The sequence below is a fragment of the Apus apus genome, chromosome 21, assembly GCF_020740795.1.
Source record: "Apus apus isolate bApuApu2 chromosome 21, bApuApu2.pri.cur, whole genome shotgun sequence".
Taxonomy (NCBI): Eukaryota; Metazoa; Chordata; class Aves; order Apodiformes; family Apodidae; genus Apus; species Apus apus.
The window spans coordinates 4,005,513-4,022,513 of record NC_067302.1 but is presented as its reverse complement, the minus strand read 5'-3'; the positions used below and the strand labels follow the sequence as shown (position 1 = coordinate 4,022,513).

At 58.7% G+C, this 17,001-nt stretch overlaps 1 protein-coding gene across 1 annotated transcript; it reads left to right on the top strand.

Moving 5' to 3' along the window:
- The first annotated feature begins 1,629 nt into the window (after positions 1-1,629).
- On the top strand, positions 1,630-13,408 carry LIN28A (lin-28 homolog A). Its single transcript, XM_051637923.1, has 4 exons — positions 1,630-1,769; positions 2,682-2,860; positions 11,706-11,890; positions 13,141-13,408. Exons 1-4 carry the CDS (start codon positions 1,739-1,741, stop codon positions 13,352-13,354), a joined length of 609 nt encoding a protein of 202 aa, XP_051493883.1. The 5' UTR covers positions 1,630-1,738; the 3' UTR covers positions 13,355-13,408.
- Positions 13,409-17,001: the final 3,593 nt, after the last annotated feature.

The following is a 17,001-nucleotide window of genomic DNA, read 5'->3' as shown; positions in this document are numbered from 1 at the left end:
CGCCTGCACGGCGGGAGCTGGCAGAGCCCTGGCAGGCTGGGGGGCAGTGGGGACAGGCTGGGGGGCAGCTCTGCCCGGCCGTGAAGCCTCCTCCCGAAGGCTCACCCACCTCCCTGCCCTCGGGGTGCCCACGCAGAGACAAACCATCCTCCTCTTCTTCCTCCTCTGCTGCCACCCCAGCCCCGTGGGTGGGGGGGACTCGGTGGCGGGCAGGGGGGTGTGAGGGGCAGGAGGAGGAGGAAGGGCAGGAGGAGGAGGAAGGGCGGGCGGGAGGAGGCTGGGGCGGCCCAGGACCCTGGACAGCGCCGCGTTCAGCACCGCGGTCAGCGCCGGCCCCGCCGCCTCGCGCGCGCTTTCCCCACGCGGGATTTTCCCGCCAGGGCCGGGGGGGGGGGGGGGCGGTGGGGTGTAGGGAAGGGGATCCCCTCGGGTGCCACCCGGGTCCCCGCCCTGCCCAGTCAGCTCACAGTGCCCCCACCCCCATCTCGCCTCCCGCCCCGCCAAGCGGTACCACGCAATGGGGCGAGACCCCCGTGGGGCGGTCACCTCAGACCCCCCACCCCACCCCCCTCCCCAGCCCAACAGTCCCGGGCCACGATCGTTTCACCCCAAGCGGGGGCCGGTGGCGGGAGCACCCCCCCAGCAGAGGCTCCGGCGGCCGGAGGGGCAGCGGGCGGCGCTGTGCCCCCACGGGCCGCGGGGCATTGTCCGCCCGCCGGAAATGGAGCCGCTGGTCACTCGCCCTTTGTCCCCGCCCGGCCCGGGGGGCGACGGGGCCCCCGGTCCCCTCCGAGCCCGCCCCCCTCCCCCCCGGCACCGCTGCCCCGCCGGGCCCGGGGCTGGAGGGGGCACGGTCATGGGGTGCACGGAGTGGGATACGGGATGGGGATGGAGGGGTAGGAAGATTCCCGTATCCCGGATTGCCCCCCCCACACCCCACACCCCCCCCCCCGGCTCTCTGGTGCCTCAGCCCGGCCCGGTCCCGGTTTCCCCGCCCCGCGTGGCTCGCAGGTGGCTCCGCTTGTGGGGGCAGCTGGGGTGGGGTGGGGGGGGAAAGGAGGGCGCGGAGGAAGGACGTGGAAACTCCCCCCCCCCCCAGTCCTCAGGGGTCCCACCTCCTCACCCCCCCCTCCCCCCCCGGGGGGTCACGTCTTCCCTTGACAGGTGGCCTCGCCCCTACGTGGGGGGGGGGGGGTCAACCCACCCCCCTCCAAATCCCTCCCGGAATGTGTCGCTATTACCGGGGGGGGGGGGGAGTGGGTGTTAATTAGGATCACGTGGGGGCTGGATGGCGGAGCGGGGCCCGGCGCCCCCCGGCCCTGCGGGTGGGTCCTGGGGGAGTGGGGCTGAGGGTGGGGGGGGGGGGCGGGGGCTGCTATTGTCTACGAGAATTTGGGAGCCTTTGAAAAAACCCTCCCGCTCCCTCCCACCCCTATTGTTGGAGTGAAGATGGAGTCAAACCTCTCCCGGCTCCCTCCCGGCGGGGTCTAAGCTGTTGTTTTTTGTTGTTGAGGAGTTGTTTTGTTGTGGCTTTTTTTTTTTCCTTTTCCCTTTTTTTCCTTTTCCCACTTTTTTTTTTAATCTTTTTTTTTCCCTTTTTTTTCTTTTTTTTTTTTCTTTTTTTTTTTCTTTTTTTTTTTTTTTGCTGGGCTGATACCCTCAAAGCTGGCCGAGGAGGAGGAGGGAGGAGGAGGAGGCGGTAACAGCCACAACTCGGAATTTGCAAGCGAGTGTCGGGATGGGGTCTGTTGCCAACCAGCAGTTTGCAGGTTAAGTTATATTATTGTCGCAGCCCGCCTCGGCTCCGCGTTTATTAATAACAGGGGCAGAGCCCTGCCGGGGGGCGCAGGGACCCCCCCCCCCCCAACCCCGGCCCACCCAGTCCCGCTGCCCCCAGCAGCGAGGCCGGGCCCGCTATGGGTTCCCTTCCCCGCTGCAGTTTAGAAGGGTGAGGGGAAGGGGGTGAGGGGGAATTATTTTTCCACCGTCTCCTCCCTCTCCACCCCCTCCCCAGCCCCAGGATGAGCCCAGAAGTTTGGGGCTGGTGGCGGCTGCTGGGGTTGTTTGGGGGCGGGGGGGGGGGGGTCCCCGTGCAGCGGGGGGATGATGCTGACGGCAGGGGAGAGACTTTCTCCAGCGTGGCTTGCTGGGGGCAGGGGGATTTCGGGTTGGTATTTTGGAGGAGTTTTCCCCCTTTTTTTTGTGTGTGTGCGCGCTTTTTAATTTTTGGCTTTCTAATTTGTTTGGGGTTTGTGGGGTTTTTTTGTGGGGTTTTTTTTGGGGTGGGTTTTTAGCTTGGTTTTTTTTTTTTTTTGTTTAGGGTCGGTGTTATTTGTTTTTTTTTTTTAGTTTCTAACACTTTTGAAGGCAAAACGGATTTAGGGTCCCTTCCCCACTCACCCTCCGGCTCCTGCGGGCAGGAGCTGCCCTCGTTTCCCCTTGCTCCTCGGGTGATCCCCGCACACACGTGGAGGCAGAGCTGACTGCTCTGTTCGTTTTTGGTTCGTGGTCGGGTGGGGGTTTTTTTTGAGGTTTGGTGGGTTGTTTTTTTTTTTTTTTCCACCTTTCGCAGCCTGGAGAACCCCGGCAGGATTTGGGGCTCCTACTGCGGGGCGGTTGGGCCGGGGACCCGCGGCTCCCCCCAGCCCCTCGGCTCAGTTGCTCGGTGGTCTCTTCCCCAGGTGCGAAGCCGGGCGAGGAACCGGCTGGAGACTCTCCCAAGGCTGAAAACGAGTCCCAGCCCCTGCACGGCTCCGGCATCTGTAAATGGTTCAATGTCCGCATGGGCTTCGGTTTCCTCTCCATGACCGCCAAGGGCGGCGCGACCCTGGACTCGCCCGTCGATGTCTTCGTGCACCAGGTACGGGGCCAGATCCCGCGTGGGGTCCTGGGGAGGGAAAGGGGAGCATCCCCTGGCACCCCCCAGGGTGGATGCCAAGCGGGATGGAGACACCTAAACCTTCTCCAAGCGTGGTCACAGTTCCCCTGGGGAGCCGGGGTCCCCTGGGCCCGTTTCCCCGCAGCGAGGCGGGTGGCGAAGGGCAGGCAGAGCCGCTCGCCCCGCCGCAGCCCGGGGCTCCTCTCCGGGGACCGGCGCTGTAAGATGAGCCCTCAGCGATTTAATTTTCCTCATCGTGGGTCCCCGGGCAGCCCCACGGAGCTGGATCCAGGGGAGCAGGTGCCCGCGGGGTCGAGCGGGATGTGCCGGAGCAGGGATGCTGCTCTCACCCCACAAAGGAATTCGGGGGATAACTGATTTCCCCCGGATACGGGGTCCTGGGAGCCCTGAGCAAGGCAGGGATGCAGGATTGGGTTTTCCTCAGCTGCGGCTCATCCCTGGGGGAGGGTTATCTCTGCCCGGGGCCCTCGTTTCAGCTGTGGATGGCACAAAGGCGTGCGGGGACGTGTATGTGGCCCCTATGGATCCTGTAGGATAAGTGACAGTCTCGTGGTTGGATTGGATATAAAATCACCTTGCCGAGGGGGGAGCCCCACGCGTGTCGGTCATCCTGCGTCGAGGGAAGTCGTGGGTTTGGGGCTGCGGCTGCTTGAACCCCCCCCCGGCTTGTGGGGGAGGATCTGCCGGGGGACCCCAATTTAGGGGCTTGGAGATGGTGGCCAAATCGAGGCAGTGCTGGGCTGGACGTGGGGTTTGGCATCGGCTTGTGTGGGCAGGGATCTGTGTGACCAGCGTGGCCCGTGTCCCCTCGCCCTGGGGACGGGCTGGGGGGACAAAGCGAGCGGGAGAGAAAGGGTCTCGGGTGTCTCTGGAGCGACCAAGAGTGAGTTTTTGGGAACTGCCGGGAGCTGCTGCACGAGATTTGGCCTGAGGCAGCGCGGGGGTGTGTGCGCTGCCCGCGGACCAGCACCTTCAGGGGCTGCTGCTCTCCATGTGGGCCCCAACTCCCCCAAATCGGAGTGTGACCCGTTGTCGGTCGGGGATGCCGGTCTGACCTCCTGGGACTCTGGGGCCCCGGGGGTCTCTCACCCCCTGCTTCTGCAGGCAGGATCGCAGCGCTTTGGCACGGGAATGATAACCAAAGGAGAAGCACAGCCCTTATCCAGCAGCGGTCTGGTGAAAGCGCCTTGGTAGGAGCTACTTTCCCGGGTCAGAAACACAGATGAGTTTGGAGATGAGGGCTCCAAATCAGCCAGGGAAAACCCAGATCCTGGTGCTCTGGAGAGAGAGCAAATGGGTCTTTGCATCTCAATGTAGCACAGCGGGACCCAGCGCCCCGTGAGGGGACACCTCCCGCCCTCCCTCCCTTCTCCTGGGGGTTTATTGCCCCCAGACAGTCTGGTTTCCTGATTGCTCTTGCTCACATTCCTGCAGGAAAGGAGAATTAGCCGGGATGGCTCTGCCGGGAGCATCCCACCACCCGGGAAGAGGTGCAGCCCCCCGGTGTCTCCCATCTTGGGGAGCCATGGGGTCCCATGTGCAGGGGCATATGATGAATGCTGGATAAAAGTGGGTTAATTTGGGGAGCAGAGGAGCAATGTGTGTGTGGGGGGGGTTCCCCTGCCACAGTGAAGGACAGGGGGCTGCTCCCCATGCTGGGCTTTGCATCACCAGAGGAGGGGTGGCTTGGGTCTCAGGTCGAGTTTCTCCTTCGGGTCAGGCTTGGCCTCCTGCCCCATTCACTGGTGGCCCAAAGTGGCTGCGGGGCAGATCCCGGGGGCTCCCACGGTTGAGCATCCCCAGCACCGGCTCAACCCCGGCTCCCTCCTTGGTGAGGGACCAAACTCACACTTCCACACCGGCCTCGCTGCTTTTTTGGGTGGCCGACGAGGATCGGGTCCTTATAGCAATGCTTTTCCCATCCCAGCATCCTGATGCTTCCCAAGAGCTGGTGGTGGCTCCACTTCCCGGGAGGGGGTCAGGCCTGGGAGGGCAAAAGCCACCACCGGCCGGGGAGAGGGAGGGGACAACACGCCGGGCTCAGGGTGTTGTGCCCAGCACCCACTGTACACCCCAAACCAGCCCTTGGGGTTTAGCACCCTAGAGTCCCCGACCCCCCCACCCCCAGTAACCCGCTCCCTCCCCTCTTCATTTACATATGTGAATGATGACCCACAGGAAGTAATTGTGGGAGAAAGAAGGGAATTGGCCTCTTTAGATCTATTAAATCACTTTATTACAGGAACCAGGTCTGAATGGCCCCGCTCTGCAGGGAGCGCGTCTCCATCTCCCTCTCCCTTTATCTGATCACAAAGAGATTAAAATCTCGGCAGGACAGGAGACTAACAGGGCTCCTCGGGGCTGCCTTTCCCTGGCTTTGTGAGCTAAAAATCAGGCATTTGGGTTCAAATGCCTCCCCTGGACACTGGAGATGGATTCATTTGGGGGCTGTGAGGAGATGGGGGGGATGAAGCAGGGAGGAGAGAAGCAGGTCCTCCCTAGCAGGCCAAGGGCTGAGCAGCATCCGGGAAGGGGTGAGTGTTTAGGTGGCAGAAATCAAGCTGGTGCAGCCCCCAAAGCCCCAGTGGTCCTCTGGGGAAGTGGCTCCTGGGTTTGCTCCGTGGCTTACAGGAGTGTGGGGCTGCCAGGGAAGGCAAACTGGGAAAGGGAGAGCAGAAAATCTAGGCAGCCCGTGGTCCCCGGCTCAGGGCCACCGACTGGAGCAAGAGGGGTGTGCACAGCCCAGCAGCGCTGGGGCTTGCAGCTCATCCCCAAAGCTGGCCCCACTAGCCCTGGCTCAGAGGGAAAGGGAAGGGACTACCAGCCCCTGGGAACCCCTGCTCTGCCCCATGTCTTCAAACCTTTCTCCAAGCCAACAGGTCTAAATCCTTGATGAAGGCAAAGTTAATTGGGTGGGGTGGTTGTTGTTGTTCCTTCTCATATTTTGGCAAGGAAGTTCTGGGCAGTGTTGGTGGCATCTTGGTGGCATTGCCTTGTGTGTCCTTGTGGGGCTGTAAGGCTGTGGTTGGACCTGCTGGGGCTGGGATGTGGCACTCCTGCCCTGCCAGAGCACCCGGGACAGTGTGGCCGGGGGGGGGGGAGCTTCAGTCTGCCCACTGTTCCCTGCTGTCACCAGGAGCCTCATGGGGGTCAGGGCTGGAAGGGGGCTGGTCCCCTCTTGGCTGAGCTGGGGACAGGGGCAGAGGGGGCTGATGGCTGCCATTTGGCCATGGGTTTTGACTGAGCCAAGCTGGGCTGTCACCCACCTGCACCCACACTGTCACCCTGTGTATGGCTGGGGACAGAGACTCGAGCATGATGTGAGGGCTTTAACAAAACAAAACAAAACAAAAAAATATATATAATAAAAAGCACGTGTTTGGAGGCAGCTCCATCTCTGACCATGCAGGAGAGCAAGGGCAGGGGCACACGGGGGGGCTTCTGGCAGGGAGCAGGGTCCAGCCTTCCCGCGGGGTCCTCTGCTGCCTTTTCTGGGCTGCAGGGCAGGATCTGGCGGGGGATTTGATCTGTGCAGAGCTGGGGAGGGGGGGAGGTACCTCGGGTTGCTCGGTGCATCGGGCTGTGCTGCCCAGGGGGGCAGGGGACATACCGAATATCTCATTTTTTTCCCCCACATTTCCACGCCCATCGCTCCTGCCTTGGCTCTCTGGGAACAGGGTCGCCCCGCAGCAATGGGTGGGCACCCCGAGGCGCCGGCGTGGGTGGCTGTAGGACCCGGTTCTGTGTGTCCCCGGGGTGGAAACGCAGGTCGGCATCCCTGCTTTTGAGGCGGGGGGAGGGAGAGGAGCAATTTCTTTGTGCTTGTTTGTTTGTTTGTTTGTTTTGTGTGTTTGTTTGGTTTTATTTTTAAATAACGGCTGGAATAAAATCCTGCGGCACCGCTTGTGCACCAGGTCCTGATGGCAAATAGTGAAAGAGAGCGGCTTTATTCCACCCCTGAGACTCCCTCAAGACGCGCACACACACACACACACACAAAAAAGCCTCCTGTCTCTGTCTAAAGATTAACTGATGGCTGGAGGCACATCCCTTCCCCCAGCTCCCCCGCTCAGCCCCAGGGCGAGGGGCAGGGAGAAAAAAAACACCCTTAAATGGTCTCCTAAGATAAAAAAGCCCAAATGAATGGGATTGCTCCTGATGGAGCCTGGGGAGGGCTGGGATGGAGCCGCTGGCTTGGAGAGCCCCTTTCCCTGCGCCTCCAGTTCCTCTTGTTTCCTTTTCCCTGTTTCCTGGGTCCTAAGAAGAAGCGGGATGAAGTTGAAATCATGGATGGATGATGCGCTGCTGCTCCTGGCCGTTTCATATTAGAGTATGAAATTAATATGCAGCAGCTAATCCTAATTAGCTGCCCCCTTGGATGAGTGGGGGGAGGGTTTGGCACCCTCAGGGTGAGGCAAAACACAATTGAAGGAGCCTAAGGTGTAGGAGTGGGGCAGGTAGCTAATGAATTAAACCCCTTGGTCGATATTGTTTCCCCCCCATAATTAGTATCTAGCATTTAATTTTGCTGGTTTAAAGTGGAAAGTGGCTTTATTTTTTGTTTTGCTGGAATTGAGGGGAAAAAAACTTCTGGGGATGTTGCTTCAGAGGAGAGACTGGAAACCCCTTGTGCTCTCCCTGATGGGGTCACACAGGTATTACCCTCTTTATCCCTTTGCTGGTCCCTGGAACTGAGGCAGGACCCTCTTTCCCAGGCAGCTGGGCTGCAGGAAGGGGGGATTCCTGCTTGTCTTGTCCCCAAAGTGGGGGGTCTGACACAACACCATGGATCTGGCTGGCACAAAACAAGGGATTTGGGGGGACAGGGATGCTGTGGCTCTGGGGTACAGGAGTGTAGAGACAAATGGAGTGGTCTGGGCACCATGTGGGTGCAGGTTGAGCAGAGGAGACCACAGTCCCTTTATCCTGTGGGTGAAACTGGGGTGCAGTGCTGGGGTGAGGTGACCCTTTGGGGGCTCAGCCATCCGCATGCCTGCTGGGGGGTCCATCTTCTGACCCCCGCAGGCTGCTTCTCCTCCATGAAAGGTGGGAAACTGAGGCACAGGCACTGGCTGTAACTGCCTCAAATGCTCTGGACGTGGCCCGGCTGTACCCCTGGCACAGCTTGGCACTGTGTTTCCACAGGCAGTCCCAACCTGGTTTGTTTTCCAAGGGCTTTGAGTTTAAGCAGCTCCCGCGCTGGTCAGAGGTGCAGCGGCCGCTCCGCCCCGGGCCCCTCCGGACACAAAGATGGTTTGATTGAGTGGCCGGAGCTGACTGGGAATAAACGTCCCCTTGTGTCATGCTGGGGAGGCCACGGGGACAATGGTGACCCCGGGGCTGGCCAAGCCCCCTCCAGAGCCCAGTGGGGTGGGGGAGAACTGGAGCAGTGGCTGGATTTGGGGAGCAGTGGCTGGATTTGGGGTGCTCCACGGTATCACCCCTGTGATGAGGGATTTGATGGGTGGGAAGAAGAGGAAGGCACCCCCGTGAGGGTGGGGGACACCCAGGGTGGATGGGATGGTGGGTGGGCAGCGCTTGGCTGCTCGGGTGCTGAGTCTTTGTCTGCCATAAATAACTGTGGAGCTGCTGGGATGTGGGATGGCTGGAAAAGTGGAGAGGTGCCCGTGGTGTTGCCTGGTGATGGGGTGTCTGGCGGGGGGCACAGAGAACTCTGCAGAAGTGGGGCTGGGTCTGCTGCTGTTCCTTGTCCTGCTGGTTAACTCTGGACCCTCATGATAACAAGCGAAATTTTTGCTCTAGGCTCTTCTTGAAACCAGTTTTATTAGGAGGATGGCAATGCTTTGTGATCCCAAGCCCAGAGGGAGCTCGGGGTCACCCTAAACCACCCCCCCAGCCCAAACCAACCCCACCCCAGCTCCACTTGTGGGACCCAGAGCCCAAAACCCGACACCCACTGGGCAAGACCCGGCTGTCCTGGAGCGGTGGAGCTGGGCGCAGGGCTGATGCTTGGAGGGGCTGCAGGGGGTCAGGGGGCCGCGGCCATGCCGGCCACCCTTCCTCCCCCCGCCGGGGCCTGGAACTCCTGGAATTTGGGCAGCGGGAGCGCGGCTGCCGCCGGCCCTTTGTTCTCGCTGGCCGGTGGCTCCCGGCCCCGGCCCTCCCCTGCGCTCCCCCTCGTCCCCAGCATCCCCGGCTCGCTCCAATCCCCCCCTTCCTCTCTTTATTTTTTTTTTTTTTTGGGGGGGGGGGGGGTGAGGAGGGGAGCGGGGGGGGGGGGTTGGCTGTGAGGAGGCCTGGGAAGGCTCCGGCTTTGTGTGTGGTGTGGGCCAGGGGCTCTGGGCCCCTTCCTTTCAGATGCAGGAGGTATGCAGCTAATTCAATGGGCTGCAGTTTGATTACCTATCTGATAACAGAGGAATGCCAGCAATGTGTGTGTTTTGGGAAGGGGGCAGGGGGGATGCGCAGGGACCACCAGCCACTCTGCAGCTCACATCAAAAGGCTGTGGTGAGGAGGATGGAGTGAGGGGGGGGGGGTTGGAGAAGAGCTGGGGTGCCCCGGCCGCTACACCCCCCCCCTTTCCCGAGGAGAGGGCGTTTCCTTTGGCCTTTCGGCGGAGGGGGCCGGGGAGGTGTTTGTCATCCCCACCCACTCCTGGAAAATAAATCGCTTCCCCCCCCCCGTCGTCGTGTTGCTGCAGCTTCTGCCCCAGCCCTCCTCTTCCTCAAAATGGGGGTGAAGGAAGGAGGTGGGGCTGCCCCTGGCACTGCTGGGGAGGCACAGGAATTCGGTTCCCTACAGGGGTGATGGTGGTCAAGGAGTGAGTAGTGCTGAGGGGGGTGGGCAGCCTGTGCACTGGGGTCCCCCCCTCCCATCTCAGCTCTGTCCCGAAGCTTGGGGCTGAGTGCCTGGGAGTTTTCATCTCCACAGCTGTAAACACAGCTCGGGCAGGTGGGGGCTACAACCCCCCCACCCTGATAAGGAGCTCTGGCTCTCACCCCCCAGCCTCTGAAGCTGTCTCCTGTGCTGTGGAGTGGTGCCCTCCGTGAAGAGATGCTCACCACAGATTGATGCTCTCCATGGAGTGATGCTCCATGGCTCCTCCTTGACCCCCAGAACTCTGAGGCTGTTGCTGGAGTGGGGCAAATTCACCATTCATGGAAGCCCAAACCACCATGCACAGGGGGTGCTTGAGAGGGGGTGGTGGGGATAGGGCAGGGTTGATGCCTGACCTCCTGTCTTGTGCTGGAAGCTTCTTTGGAGGCAGAGCTCCTGCTTGGGTGGTGCTTAGCTGTTGAGTTCAGCATGGTAGGGTGCTTGCTGTTGGTGATGGGACTGCTCAGATCAGCCCTGGATGGGCAGAGGTTGCTGTGGGACCCTGTCGCCTCATCTGGGACCTTGTAGCTCATGGTTTGGCTCTCTCCCTTCTGGGAGCAGAAGCAGCTCAGAGAGCAAAGGCTCTTGGTGTCCCCATCTGGTTCATGCAGCAGACAGGATGGATGTAGGTGGCTTGGGTCAACCCAGGGGGTCTGTCCCACCCAGAACTGGGGTCCAGGGCATGGAAGGGGGAGAAAAGCAGCATTAAAAGGGCCCTTGAGGGTTGTTCCTTAAGCTCTGCCATGTTCCTACTTCCCTCCTGCACTCACAGACACACACAGGTCCAGCATTTCCTCCTAAACCTCAACTCCATTTCCTCCCTCTCTGCTTTGATGTGGGGTGTTTCCACATGGATCCTGGTGAGATTTGGGTTTGAAGAGGTGAACTGACCATGCCTGCTGGTCCCCGGGCAGCGTGTGCATGGGGAACCAGCGTGGGAAGGACGAGCGGCCGCGCCGCACGTGATGGGAACTGGCCGGGCCATGAATGGGGGGCAGAAGCTCCATTCATAAACGCAGGGTCCTGCTGCCGCCGCGCAGGCGTTTGGCGCCGGCTCTGCTGGGAATCCCCAGCCCTCCTGGAGCTGCTCCTCCCTCTGCCAGCAAATCCCCCTTAACTCTTTGCTCGTGCTCTTTTGGGCTCCGCTAACGAAGCGGAGCGAAAGTCCCGCTGGAGTTGCTGCTGGGATGCAGGGGTGTTCACGGCAGCACTTGCTGGCACAGGAGGGGCAAGAGATGTTGGTTGCACCACCTGGCTCAGCTCCTCATGGATTTGTGCCACTGAATTGGGCAGGGCTCATGGAAGTGGAGTGGACTTGTCTTATCATCTCACATACCCTCTCCTCAGCCTGGGTTTGAGCTCCTGTGTTCGACTGCACGGTGATAAGCAATGTGGCAATCCTGGGAGGGACGGGAGATGTTCCCTGCAGTGACAATCTGGGGCCAAATGGCTGCTTAATTAAGTATTGGTGGCAATTAAAGGGCTTGAACTGAGGTGAGCTGCAGTGCAGCGGCTGCTGGGACCCTGGGCTGGCAGTGCCAGCTTCCTGGCCTTGCTGTGGGTCCTGCCATGAGTGGGGCTGCATGTGTCTGTGCAGAGCCTCCAGATCCTGCACATGTCTGTGCAGAGCCTCCAGATCCTTTTGTCTCACTAAAAGGATCTTTTGGATCTCCTGGTGAGCATCCCCAGCTCAGGGAGTTGGGAGGTGCAGGGACAGCTCTGGCTGCCCAGCCTGGGGTGTCAAACTGTGTTATCAAATGGGGCTCCAGAGATTTTAGGGGGGATGAAGGTAACTGGTTGAGCTTGGTCCCCAGTACCCATCCCCTTACTCGGGGACAGTGGCAGCTCTTGTGCCACGGGAGGTGTTTGCTGGGCTGGGGCTTGTTGTGTGCCCAGCAGAGGGGACACGCCAGCTCGGTGCAGACCTCCCCAGCCTGGTGCTGACCCCCTTTCCCCTTGCCCCCCCAGAGCAAGCTCCACATGGAGGGTTTCCGCAGCCTGAAGGAGGGTGAAGCTGTCGAGTTCACCTTCAAGAAATCATCCAAAGGTTTGGAGTCCATCCGAGTGACTGGCCCTGGGGGTGTTTTCTGCATCGGCAGCGAGAGGAGACCCAAGGGCAAGAGCCTCCAGAAACGCAGATCGAAAGGAGACCGGTAAGAGGTGGTTGGGGCCTGATCCAGAGCAGGGTCTGAGCCCTGTGGGCACCAGGAGCTGCTGGACACCCTGCCCACAGCGTGGGGACAGGCTCAGGTCCAGTGGGGCTGGCAGCAAGCTCTCCTCTGGGAAAGTGGCTTCCCTCGGTGGTTAATGAGTGGCAGATGCAGCTTGGTGGGGAAAGGGCAGCGAAGCAGCAGCGAGAGGGCAGAGGTCAGGGACACCCCGGGCGGCTGCTCCCCTGGTCTGGGGCAGCCATGCTGGGCAGGGGTAATTTTCTGGAAGAGAAACCTTTCCTTGTGGGAAGGAAATGGCCGGACGTCCTGGCAGCGACTCCCACGGTGAGGTTGGGAGCCCCCGGGCGAGTTTCTGGCCAGGCCTTTGTCCCCCATCTCCTCTCCCATCCTGTCCATCCTGGCTTCCCCAGGGATGCCTTGTCCTGGTCTTCCCAGCAGATGCTGCCCATCCCACCCGGCTGTTCTCACAAGTGGGTTTTTGGAATTAGTTTGAAAGGAATTGGGAAGGAAAAGGAAAAAGGGCTGTGGCCATCCTAGGCGGGTGCAGGACTTAAAACACACACAAGGCAGCTCCCTCTGCCCACACTGCTCCAGTGCAAGGGTACAGCTCTGAGAGAAGCCACCTTTGGGATTGTCCACACACTGGTGGCCACAGTCTCTGTGACCCTTTTCCCTGCTGGGGCTGTCAGTCATCCCACTGCCTGTTCCTGCTCTGCTGCAGGCTTTTGTAACCTGGGATCTAGACCACGGTGGAGCCAGAGAGGTGGAAGCCCTACACGTTACACCTCCCCCATTTTTGTCCCCAGCACATGGTTTGGGTGCAGGGGTTTGCTGCCATCTCCTGGGTGGTGCTGTGCCAACTGAGCCAGGTCTAAACTGGCCACACTGGGGCTCACAGGGACCAAACCCAGGGCCACCACCTGCCCTAAAAATCCAACCCCACATCCCAGCAGCAGCCGAGCCATTTTAAACCCTGCTCTTGGAAGCCCCATCCCTGGCAGTGTTGAAGGGCAGGTTGGATGGGCTTGGAGCAACCTGGGCTGGTGGGAGGTGTCCCTGTCCATGCAGGGGTGGGACTGGATGATCTTTAAGGTCCCTTCCAACCCAAACCATTCCATGACTCAATGAAACCCAGCTCTGGCTATGAAACCAGCTGGCTCCCAGCCACAGCAACATCCCACCTCATTTTTAATTTTTTTCTCCTCCTTGAACCTTTCTCCTCCCCTTGGCAGATGCTACAACTGTGGTGGGCTGGACCACCATGCCAAGGAGTGCAAGCTCCCACCACAGCCCAAGAAGTGCCACTTCTGCCAGAGCATCAGCCACATGGTCGCCAACTGCCCCATGAAAGCACAGCAATCCCCCAGCTCCCAGGGAAAACCTGCCTACTTCCGAGAGGAGGAGGACATGCACAGCTCAGCCCTCCTCCCCGAAACCCGGGAATGATGGCAGCTGGCAGGGACAGGGGGGTTTCCACCAGGATGAAAAGGTTTTGGCAAGGCAAGGGACAGCTGCGGGGGCTGGGAGGAGGGAGGGCAGGGTGAAGGGCTGGGGAGGGAGGATGGCAGTGTTGGTGGCAGGGACCTGGTGTCCCTGCACAGACCTTTTTCCTTCTGTTCCCAGCCCTGGGAAAGCCCTGCTTTAATCAGGATGGCTCATTCCAAAAACAGGGGGAGGCAGCACCCAATGCACCTCTTCCAGCTTTTAAAAAAAAAACCACCCATATTTGATTAATCTTTCTTGTTTTCCTAAAGGAAGCCAGGCAGTAGTGTCTCTGGGAGGAGGAGCAGAGAAGCAACATCTCAGGGACGAGCTCATGGCTCCATGTCCTCCTGAGCTTCAAACAGGCTGTGGCACAGCCTGGGAGAGCCACGGGGAACCTGCTCCTGTGCCTGCTCAGGCCTTGGAGGGAGGAGAGAGGGAGAGGGAGGGCTGGCTGCAGAGCCACGGAGATGCTGTGGGAGCTGCTGTGAGGATCTGCAGCTGTTCTGTGGTTGCTCCATTGCTGAAACCAGCAGAGCCCAGGTTTGGGCTCAGTCTGGACAGAAATGGGGCACCTCTCTTGGCTGGGCTAACACTTGTCACCTGCTCGTGGGCTTGGGGGAGATCAAGTTAAAAGAAAATTACTTTTTAGGGGTTTTTTCCCCCCTAAGCCTTACCTAGTGCCAGCCCAGAGAGCACAAGGTGTTGCATGCAGCCAGCCTTTCCCCCCTTAAGGCTTCTCCCTGCCTCCAAAATGTGGAGTCAGGGAGTGGGAAGGCTCCACAGAGTGGAAATCCTCTTTGTTAAGCCTTGGGTGCCAGGCACTGGGCAGAGCTGACTCCCAGGGATGTTGCTGGCAGCATTTCCCTTGGAGCCTGTGTGCCCAGATCCAGCTGTGGCTTGATCCAGACACCAGCCTGAGTCTTCCCTTGGGCTCTGGATCAAACTCACACGGGACAAAACCAGCACATCTGCTCCTTCCACCCATCCCACGCTCCAGAAACCAACGGCTCCTGTGCTGAGCCTCCCCAGGGGGCAGAGGAAAAGGCTCCCTCAGCTCTTTAGTGGCTGCTGCCCCTGCTCCCCACCAGCCCCCCCAAGTCTTGCCTTTATTTATTGGCCCTGGTGGACACCCCTTCTCCCAGGGCAGCCTCCCCAGCCGTGCCAAAGCCAATGCCAAGTGAAACCTGCACTAGGACGTGCGTGAATGACGTATCTTTGGGTTTGTTTGTCTTTGTTTTGGGTTGGTTTTTGGTTTTATTTTTGCCTTTTTTTTTTTTTTTAATATAAATATTCTGGTTTTGTATTTTTGTATATTTTAATCTTTAAGGAAAAGAGAAAAAAAAAAAAAAAAAAGAGAGAAAGGACATAATTCCTGCAACTTATTCTCAGGTATTCGAGCAATCTCAGGGATAAAATGCCTCTGTAGCTGGACAGAGAGGAGGGTTTTCTTCTAACAGCACAAAGATGTGATGAAGTTTGTACTGGAAGTGTAGATCTACCTCACTGGATGTTTGCCAGGTGGACTGACGTGTTGTCGAGCTTTTTGGGTTGTGTTTGGTTTGGTTGTTCTTCTTTTATTTTTTTTGTATGTTTGGGGTTTGTTTTCTTTTCAACTGTGTTTTCATAGAGTCTCTTTCCCATCCCCACTGGTCTGAGGAGAAGTTTGGGTCTGTAGATCTGTGTAGTCTCCCTAGAGGGACGGAGAAGCCAGGCAGTGCCACAGGGCAGGGAACAGCTGCTAGAGCCCACATTGGCTCCTCAACTCCAGATTTTCTCCCAGCCTGGTGGCTTTTGAGGACTGTCCTCCATTTTTCTCTCCTGTTTACGCTCACACGTCCCCTCCCTGGTGGGAACACTCCAGTCTGCTCCATGCCAGACTCTTCCCTGTCATCACCCATGGGCTGGGATGTCACACAGGCTCCCAGCAGGATAGTGTCCTGTGGCTGGGGTCGGAAAGCCAGGATGGGGTCCCCAACCTGTCCAGGGGGACGGTGGCTGGGGAGCTTGTTGGGAGACTGAGGGTTATCTCAAGACCCTGTCCCAACTCACCCTCCAGCAAAGGGCTGGCTGTGGCCTCCTGGGATGAGGGACCCAAGGTGGACTCAAGTCCAAGGGAGGTGCAACTGCTCCATCTTCCTTCTCCCTTCCTGGCTTTCCCCAGATGCTGGCTCATGACGATCTGGGGGAACTCTGGAGCCCTGGTTTTGGGGCGTCAACACTCCACTTTGCAGCCCAGGGGCTGGCTGGAGCCTTCCCAAGGAAGGCTCATCTCACCGTGCTGGCGTGTCAGGAGGTGGGCACAGTTTCTGCTGTTTTTTAGGTAGTGATAGGTTTAGATGTTGTGCAGGGCTGGAACAGTGGGGAAGCAGCTTCTCCATCCTCTCTGGTGGGACTTTCTGAGCTTGCTGGAGCCCTGTGTGTCCTCCTGAAGCTTCACAGACCCCAGGCCAAGGGGGATGGAGAGCAGCTCCCTCACTGCCCTTCCCTGCTCCGGTAGTTTTTATGGTGAGGTGGTGGTGATTTCTTCTGGGGTGGGGTGGTGGTGGGGGGAGAGAAGGACTTTTAGGTCATGATTAGCCATGGGATCGATACAAAACTACTTCAGGAAAATGGCTTGTTGGGTAAATGCAATAGAGCACACTGGGCTGCACCTCTCAGCCTGGGCCTCGGCTCTTGGCTTCCTCCCTGGCACCTCAGTGGTGCTGGGGGACACTTGCTGCCTCCCCTCATTCTTGTAGCTTGTCTTGAAGAAGGAGCTTTTCCCCCCCAGTTTGATGGCTTTTTTCTTTTCTTTTATTAATTTTTTAATAATTTTTTTTTTTCTGCTAGGTGTCTAGTGTGTGTAAATACCTCTGTAAATCTTTTCCATTTTCTCTCAGTATTCTCCTTGATTATTGTTTACAAAAGTAAGAGGAGGGGAAAAATAAATTAAAAAAAAAAAAAAATAGCCAAAGCATCTAAGAGGTTATAGACCAGGGAGACAGGATCTTCTCTGTGTACTCTGCCTCACAGCTCTGTGTGGGGATATGAGCTCTGAGACCATCCCTGTCCCAGGCTAAAACAAAGAGCAAAGGGCTTAGAAAATCACTCAGGTTTCCCCCGGGGGCCAACGTGGTACCGGGATCCAAGAAAAACAGGGATTTTTATCTGCAAAGGGAAAGCCACGTGGGCAGGGAAGATGGGATTGATTCTCATCTTCTCCTTGCGTTTGCCATTGTGGGTTTGGTTTGTGGTGTTGTGTTTTTTTTTTTGCCATTGTGGTTCTTCCCGTTATCTTGATAATAATTAACTGTAAATGGCTGCATGGTCACCCACGGGGCACTATGCATGGAGGGGGGGGAGCTGCACACACTCAGGGTCCTGCTCTGGCACGGGAGCGTTTGAATGTATGAGGAAAAGCCATCCCTCAGGAGAGGGGGGGTCTGCGTGTCCCCTGGTGCCAAAGCCTCAAGAAGTCACAAGATTGTCTACGAGGAGACGGAAGAATGTAAATCCATGTTTACTGCTAGCAACCAAAGCTTGTTCGTGTCAAACTCGTGAATTTTTATGAAGTGGGTGGGAGTGAGGGAATAATCTGGGAGGGGAATGGGGGGGGGGGATTTGTGGAG